Source organism: Monoraphidium neglectum (assembly GCF_000611645.1).
Source record: "Monoraphidium neglectum strain SAG 48.87 unplaced genomic scaffold scaffold00287, whole genome shotgun sequence".
Taxonomy (NCBI): domain Eukaryota; kingdom Viridiplantae; phylum Chlorophyta; class Chlorophyceae; order Sphaeropleales; family Selenastraceae; genus Monoraphidium; species Monoraphidium neglectum.
The window spans coordinates 2490-10416 of record NW_014013341.1 but is presented as its reverse complement, the minus strand read 5'-3'; the positions used below and the strand labels follow the sequence as shown (position 1 = coordinate 10416).

Sequence of the window (7927 nt, the reverse complement as noted above, 5' to 3'; positions counted from 1 at the left end):
GGGGGGGGGGGGGGGGGGCTTGGCTGCTTGTTTCTAGGGCGTTGGCTCGAGCGCTCCACCCCCCTGACTGCCGTCTGGCGCTCGCCACCGACCCCCGCATCAGGTCGTGCCTACTTCATAGGGGACCCGGGCCAGCTGAGGTACCGACCAGAGGACCCGCTCGCCTTGCTTGGCAAAGGCCTCAGCTCAAACGTGTTCAAGGGCCGGCTGTACGTGACCCCCACGTTCATCATCGACGTCGCGGTCAAAGTGCAAGACTTCGAGATTACGCAGGAGGCCGAGGTGCTGGCGTTCGCCTGCCGCCTCGGCGGCCTGCTGCCCCTCCTGGCGCGCTCCCCCACCCTTCGCACCACCTTCCGCGTCGAGCTGCAGCCCATGCAGGACGGCGGGTTCCGGCTGCTGCAGGTCAAGGTGCTGTGCCCGGAGATGCTGGAATCCCTCCTCCAAAAGGGCAGCACCGTCCCTGGCAGCCGCCGCATGCCGCTGCAGCTGCCGGACCTGGAGCGAAAGATGCCCGAGGGCGCGCGCGACGTCAAAGGCACGCGGGCGGGCTGCCTGCTGCGCCCCCTGTCTGCTGGCATCCCCTGGTCCGATCAGTGGTGCGTGCTTGTCTCGGTGCTGGAGGGGCTGCCAGACCTGCACAGCGCCGGCTTGGTGAAGGGTGACCTGAAACTGGACAACATTGGCCTGCAGTACCACGGGGTGAGCCCGGGAGGCCGGGCGCAGGGCCCCGCACAGCCAGCTCTGGCATTGTGGAACACGCACCTGGGCGTGTCAGGATGCAGCGGCTTTACTTGGTGGGGGACAGATTGCAGCAAGCCAAGGACTTGAACTCTGTGCAAACGCGCGCCCCTCCTCTTCACAAATCGTTGTGTGCACAGCGCCTGCAGGCTGTGCTGCTGGACTTTGACAAGTGCTACATTATACCGAGGGCGCCAGAGGACGCCGGCAGCTTCGTCTCTGTGCAAGGGTGTTCTGAGGAGACCATGGCACCAGAGCTGGACGCCAAGCGCTTGCAGCCGTCCCCGGCGTCCGACGTGTTTGCGTTCGGCATCGTCGCGCTGCAGCTGGTGCTGGTGCAGCGGGAGGCCATGGCGCTGCGCGAGGCGGTCAGGGTGGCGCACGCGAGCAACGACCCTGTCAGCGCCCTGGACAAAGTGCTGGGCGGCCTGGGTGTGCCCAACCTTGTGAAGGACTTTGTCCTTCCATGCCTCCACAAGGACCCGGCGCACAGGTGATTGGGCGCACGCAGCTTTGCAGGTCGTCGGGCTGTCACAGAGGGATGGTGTTGGGCACGTGCTGGGCGCCAGGCTGCCCAGCTGGGAGTCGCTGACCGCAGGGGTTGAGCCAGCTGGGGTCACTGCTCAATCAAAACAAGAGTTTGCATTGCTCTGGCAACAGTGTGCAGGAGGACCCATCTGGGCGGCGCACACCGTCACAGTGTGCAGTGAGACACGGTCTCTCAGTCTCTCGATGTTCCCAACATGAAAGCTTTCCATATTGCCCGTCCCCCGCCCCCCCAAAAGCAAAACAAATTCTACACTCCCGTCCCCTTGCCGCAGGCCAGCGGTGTGGCAGCTGCTGAAACACCTGGAGGAGCTTCAGGATTTCGAGCTCATGGACGAGCGCCTGACTTTCGAGCTGGGCTGGCGCCACGAGGAGGTCAAGCTGCGCTGGTTTGTGCTGCTGTGCGCGCGGCGGGAGAAGGACCTGGCCGACGGCCGCGCGACCGAGGGCGGCGCAGGAGGGGGGGCGGTCGCGGCGCAGCTCAGGTCAACCCGGTTTGAGCTTGCAAAGGACGAAGTCGCTGCTGAGAAAGCGAAGGTTGACGGCCTAAGGATGATGGCTTTGGAATTCGTCAAGCCCCTGTTGCCTGTAAGGTTGGAATGAAGTTATGGCCACCAGCGATCTCGCTGATTAGGTGTGCTGCACAGCTTGTCACCTCACAGGTTGCCACATACTCATTCAGTATCACTTCGCCCCCCTGATCACGCCACACGTGGTGTCCAAAAACAATTAGGTCAGTAGGGGCAGGCCCAGGAACGCAGCAGATAGAGATTGCGCTGCCAAGGATGCTGACTATGGTTAAAGGGACGTTTGAAGTCCAACTCCCTGGCAACATCAGCGTGGCTTGCTTTCTTGACAACACTGTTGCGTCCCATGTGTTGGCCCTGCTATGCTTTGGCTGCAGGCGCAAACGCGCTGGCACTGCAATCCTGCCAGCAATTAGTAGTGCTGACTAGCTAGCTGGCATTGCCACAATGTACAGACAGTGCAGAACAGCCTTCTGATAAAAAATTATATGTTCCATGGCCACCGCGTCCCTTACCCAACCTGGCACATCCATCGTGCCGAATCCCACCACAGAACAGCAGCAGTGCGCGGGGCAGTACGGTGCCGCCGGCCAAGAGCATGGCTCTTGCCTGAATTTAAAATTCGCACCTGAATGTACCCTCGTTAGATAATTATACATCTCTACGGCAGATATGTCCCAGCTCACGATCAACGACGTGCTCAGCTACGCGTGTGCTGGGATCCCGAACTCCGAACGTCTGATCGACACCATCCTCGCCAAGGGTGCTGCAGCCTTGCGGGCGGTTCGAAAGCGCATAGCATACGCGCGAGGTGCCATCCGCGAGCTGCCGGAGGAGATCTTGTTTCGGCGCGAGAAGGCCGCGGAGGGCGGGGATGCCGAGGAGGCCCAGGACGCGACAAACGAGGCAGATGCTCTGCAGCAGAAGCTAGATGAGCTAAGGCGTGTCCATGATGCCGTGAGCAGTGCTGGCTGCTTGGCGGAGGGGGTGTTCTCGTACAGTGAGGCGAGGTTCGGCCTCGAGCCTGCCGACAAGGTGCTCCCCATGGTCGCGAGCCTTATCGACCTCGTGGACGTAACGCAGGAATATGCAGGTGTGCACCATAACGGGCCCGCCGGGCCCGCTGGGGACCAGGGGAAGCGTGGCGGCGCCGCCCACCAGCGCGGGGCCGGGCTGCGTGTGGCGCAGTGCACCCCGAGGTTACGGTGCAGGCACTGCAGAGACAGTGCTCGTGCCCGTGCCGCTGTCGCCAGACAGAGGATCGTTCGGCGAGCAGAGTGTGCATGTCAGTTTCTGTCTTTTTACGTGATGCTGTCTGACGTACAAACCTGCAAATGCTGATCCCATCCACTCTGTCACCACCCTCGTGGGCCATGCACTCCTCCCCTGACCCCCAATTCGCCACTCCTTGCAGCCCATGCTGCAATAGGAGAAGCGGACGAGCACATCGCGTGCCTGCCAGGGATGCTTTTCCTCCTGCTTTGGGTCTACGTGATATACGTGAGTGGCTGCAAGCAAGAGCGGGTGGTGGTCCTGTCTAGATCTAGTATGTCGCACATTGCTCCAAGGGTTGCAGAAGCGCTTGTGCCTGGTATGCTCTTGCCCTCACCCCTGCACATCACCGGGGCTGATGCACGGGTTTGCACGCAAGTGGAAGGCGCCGGCTGCTTGCTCCAAGCCATGCAGGAGCAGCTACCTGCACCTCGTTGTCGCAAAGAGGGCGGCTCCCTCTAACGGTGATCTGAAAACAAGGTTGCAGCTGTATGCAGAGGGCGGGCGCCTTTGCGACCCTCCTCCCCCCTACCCCTCCTTCCTGTGCAACCACATGGTACATTCCTCGTAGTACGGAACGCTGCCGGATCTGTTAAGCCGGGAGGGCCAGGATGCAGGCGGCGAAGATCCAGCGGCTTCTGGCGAGCCGCTGGCGCGGCGGCACCTGCGGCCGCTGCCGCGGGCCCCGCAGCAGCCGCAGCCGCCGCAGCAGCCGCGGCCGGCGCAGAAGGACGTCTCGTCGGCCCTGGAGGATGCAATCGCAGCAATGAAGGTCATGCACATCAAGCCCCTGCCCACCAAGCCCATTGACAAGCCCCGAGGACGTGGGCAGTATCCAGGACCTCATTGAGAGCATCAACGCCATCAGCCTCCAAAGCTCCCGAGGCGCCAGGAGGCCTTGAAAGGCGCCTGCCCGGACGGGCTGCTGCATGTGTGTGGCCGGCGTGCGGCGTGCTGCGCCGCGCGCCCCTCACACGCCGCGCGCCTGGGGCCCCACGTCCTGTGCTCAAGCCACATACACTGTGCCACGCCCCGCGGCCGGCCCCCTGTGCCTGATTGTCCCGTGCCCCGTGCACGGGGCGCCCTGCGCCGTGCGCCCTGCGCCGTGCGCCCTGCGCCGTGCGCCCTGCGCCGTGCGCCGTGCGGCGTTCCCGTTTGCCCCCTCGCCCCAGGCCCCATGCCCCACCCATTTCCTCGTGCCCCGCAACCTGCGCCCCGCTCAGTGCCGTGGCTCGCCAGCGGCATGTCATATGGCTTGATGTGTGCAAGACGAAGCTGGCCGTATACTCCTGGATGCACAGGGGCGCTTCAGCGAGCTCTCTGGCCTGCAGTGCTCGGCGCTCATTTGCGCTGCAGCCGGGTGGCTGCGCTGCAGAGATAATGCATGCGAGCCGCGACACCCCTGCGGAGCCATTGGCACGCAACTGTTATTTCGCGTCAAGCCAAGCAGTCTCGTGCGCTGTGGTGGTTGCCTGGCGTCGCTTTTCGCATGGCGTCGGCTGTCCTGCCATACTGCGGCCATGGTCCCTGCCACTGCCGCGTGTGGGGCGGCTTTTCTGTGTGCCCCTTGCCCGGGTTCCCTGGTCACTGATTTGTACGTAGCCATGTGCCGTTTCTAGTTCAAAAGCGAACTGCCGCGTGTGCGGTCAACCTCAAGCCATGCAGTACTTGTGTTTGTAAGTAGACTCAAAATTGCAGGGCTGTCTGCCTGGCGCAAGCCCCTGCTGCCTGGTCAACCACCTCGGCGTGAGCCAGCCGCTCGCTTGGCCTGCAAAACTTCTGTGGTCCTCTGTGCTTGCTAAATGCCAGCACACACTGGCTGTGTTTTCATGTCTGCGGCAACCATGGCAAATGTGCCCCACCATCACTGCTGTCGTCACCCGCAACTTCCAGCTGAGCGCATGTGTTGCGCCAGCAAGAAACACACTGCCTTCCCATGGTATGTATCCGCCTGCTATAGGCTGTTGAAGTGAGTGTGTATGTATGCACGTGTCACACATGGTGATGCTCAGGCTGGGCGCACGATCACAAACAACCTCAGGCCTCACTGCATAAGTTTGCAGAGGCGGCACCCACCCAGTGAATGGATTCCTAGGGCGCTGCTCGTGGCCGCAGCATCCGTTGATGGACTCTTGTTGGGGCTGTTGAATCATGGCGCATGTAACTATAATTTACCGTAGCTTGCATGATGGTGGCTTTGACAAAGGCCTCAGCATTGTGCAGCGGGCACAACTCGCAAAGCCGTCATGCTGATCATGCGGATGACATTGCCGGCCATGCACATCAGTCATGCCAATGAAACACATGGCAAAGGCCGCTTCAGCGCATGCAGGCAATATAACGCTCGACCCTGCCAATTTAGTACTTTCAATATGCCTATTGCGAGGCTCAGAACACACCCGATTTTGCGGCACGATCTGCCTGCAATTCGCGCTCAAATCTGGGAGCACCCTGACCTGTGGAACTAGCTAGCTTCTCATCAAACCAAGAGGGTGGGTGTGCTTCAGGGCTGCCGCCACCCATCGCTGCATGCTGTATGTTGATCTCACTGACGCACAGCGAAGGGGTGAAGCTGCAGGCCGTTCGGCCTGCCTGTGTGGATGTTCTGGAAGTGCAGAGTCAATAATTGAGTAATATGTTGAGCCTCCCGCAACCGGCACATGCAGAGGGGCCATCCCTGACCTTGGCCTTGCTGCGACGCGTCGTGCCACCCCTCTGCAGTGGTGCGTTGGTCAGCAGCCATCGCAGCGGTGACCTCCCTCCTCTCGTCCAAAGCTTGAGTGTGGCCCAGTGCTGCTCAGGTGTCTCCCAGGCGGGTGCTGCCAACACCGCCTGGTTGCCATCAACACAAAACCAGCAGCAGCAGCAGTAGTGTCTTCACAACTGGCGAGCGATGTCCGCAGCTGCAGCTGCAGGCAGCAACAGGCAGTGCCAGGTGGCGACCGCGCGTGGACAACACCAGGATCCCCTTGCCAAATTCGCAAGCCATGCTGCCGTCGCTGCTCCTGCATGATCGGACTGACGCCGACAGTGGCGGCGACCCCACGGCCGCCGCTGTGCCAGAGGGCATCAGCAACGCCGACATCCTGACAGCCATCTTTGAGCGGCTGCCACAGGGCGAGCAGTGCGTGACGGTCGGCGCACTCAGTCGCCGCTGGCGGCAATGGGCAGCACTCAAGCGCACTTCCCTGAAGACGCAGCCCTGCAACAGCCAGCCTTGGTGGGTCTGGCCCGCACGGTTGCGCGTATCGCTTCCAGTGGACTTCGAGCCGCCTTTGTGGTCTATGCAGGCGGCGTGGCCCGAGCTGACCTCCACGCAGCGCTGGTTTGCGGCCTGCCTTGCTGCGGGCCGCGGTGACGTCGAACCAGTGCAGTGGGCGAAACAACGGGGGAACAGTGATGACAGGGCAGTCTGCTGCGCTGCAGCGGGCGGCGGTCATTTGGAGGTCCTGCAGGCGGCGCACGAGGCTGGGTGGCCCTGGGACGCATGTACATGCCTAGCGGCAGCAAGACATGGTCGCGTCGACGCGCTGCGCTGGCTGCACGAGGCGGGATGCCCCTGGGATGAAAGGACCTTTGCGGCACTGGCAAAGTTTGGCGACCTCGGAGCGCTGCGCTGGCTCCGTGAGGCCGGCTGCCCATGGAACTCCTTAGCGTGCGAGGCGGCGGCAGAGTTTGGCCATCTCGAGGCCCTGCGCTGGCTCCATGAAGCCGGGTGCCCTTTGGGCTGCGGGCTTGTCGATGCAGCCGCGGAGGGGGGTCATCTGGAAGTGGTGCGCTGGGCGCGCAGTGTCGGCTGCCACTGGACCCAGTGGACGTGCGATTGTGCAGCGTTTAGCGGCAACAGTGAAATTTTGCAATGGGCGCGGTCTGAGCAGTGCTGCTGGGACCAAAACACGTGCGTGATGGCTGCACAGAACGGCCACTTGGAGCTGCTGCGCTGGGCACATGGCGCTGGCTGCCCGTGGGATGAATCGACATGCAGCGCAGCTGCAGGTCAGGGTCACTTGGAGCTGCTGCGCTGGGCACATGGCGCTGGCTGCCCATGGGATGCATTGACATGCAGCGCGGCTGCGGCCGGGGGTCACTTGGAGCTGCTGCGCTGGGCACACGGCGCCGGCTGCCCATGGGATGCATTGACATGCAGCGCGGCAGCAGGTCAGGGTCACTTGGAGCTGCTGCGCTGGGCACACGGCGCCGGCTGCCCATGGGATGCATCGACATGCAGCGCGGCAGCAGGTCAGGGTCACTTGGAGCTGCTGCGCTGGGCACACGGCACCAGCTGCCCGTGGGATGCATCGACATGCAGCGCGGCAGCTGGTCAGGGTCACTTGGAGCTGCTGCGCTGGGCACACGGCACCGGCTGCCCGTGGGATGCATCGACATGCAGCGCGGCAGCTGGTCAGGGTCACTTGGAGCTGCTGCGCTGGGCACACGGCGCTGGCTGCCCATGGGATCAGCACACGTGCAACCAGGCAGCGCGCAATGGTCAACTGGACGTGCTGCGCTGGGCAAGAAATGCCGGTTGCCCGTGGTATTGGCGTGAATGCTTGCTCATAGCTTTCATGTTCAAGCACAGCGATGTCGATGCTTGGATTCAATCTCAGGTGGACTAGTTATGCACTGCAGGTTACCACATGGCTGCCATTGTGGCTCATGCGCCTTACAGCAGGCACGAGAGCTTTTCCTCTTGGTCAACTGTGTGAACGCCGTGGCGCTAAGCTGGCTGGGATGGCGAGGAGGTGAACTCAAGTCTGGTGCAGGCAACCGCTGGTCGTGTTGGCATTGTAATAGCTCAAAAATTGTGGCCTGCGCTTGGGCGAATGCAAACTGTGCTGGGG

At 62.4% G+C, this 7927-nt stretch overlaps 2 protein-coding genes across 2 annotated transcripts in view; both read left to right on the top strand.

Moving 5' to 3' along the window:
* The window catches only part of MNEG_2519 (hypothetical protein), a gene marked incomplete at both ends in the record, with an annotated part of 3345 nt that extends 1102 nt beyond the window's left edge, over positions 1-2243 (top strand). Inside the window, 4 exons of the mRNA XM_014049001.1 lie at positions 104-702; positions 882-1234; positions 1563-1772; positions 2192-2243. Of these exons, the coding sequence (XP_013904455.1) occupies positions 104-702; positions 882-1234; positions 1563-1772; positions 2192-2243 (1214 nt within the window). The remainder of the gene's footprint in view (positions 1-103; positions 703-881; positions 1235-1562; positions 1773-2191) is intronic.
* A 243-nt stretch (positions 2244-2486) lies between these two features.
* On the top strand, positions 2487-2907 carry MNEG_2518 (hypothetical protein; the record flags this gene model as incomplete). Its single annotated transcript, XM_014049000.1, has 1 exon — positions 2487-2907. A coding segment is annotated over one exon (421 nt), but the record flags the coding sequence as incomplete, so codon positions are not given.
* Between the last annotated feature and the right edge of the window lie 5020 nt (positions 2908-7927).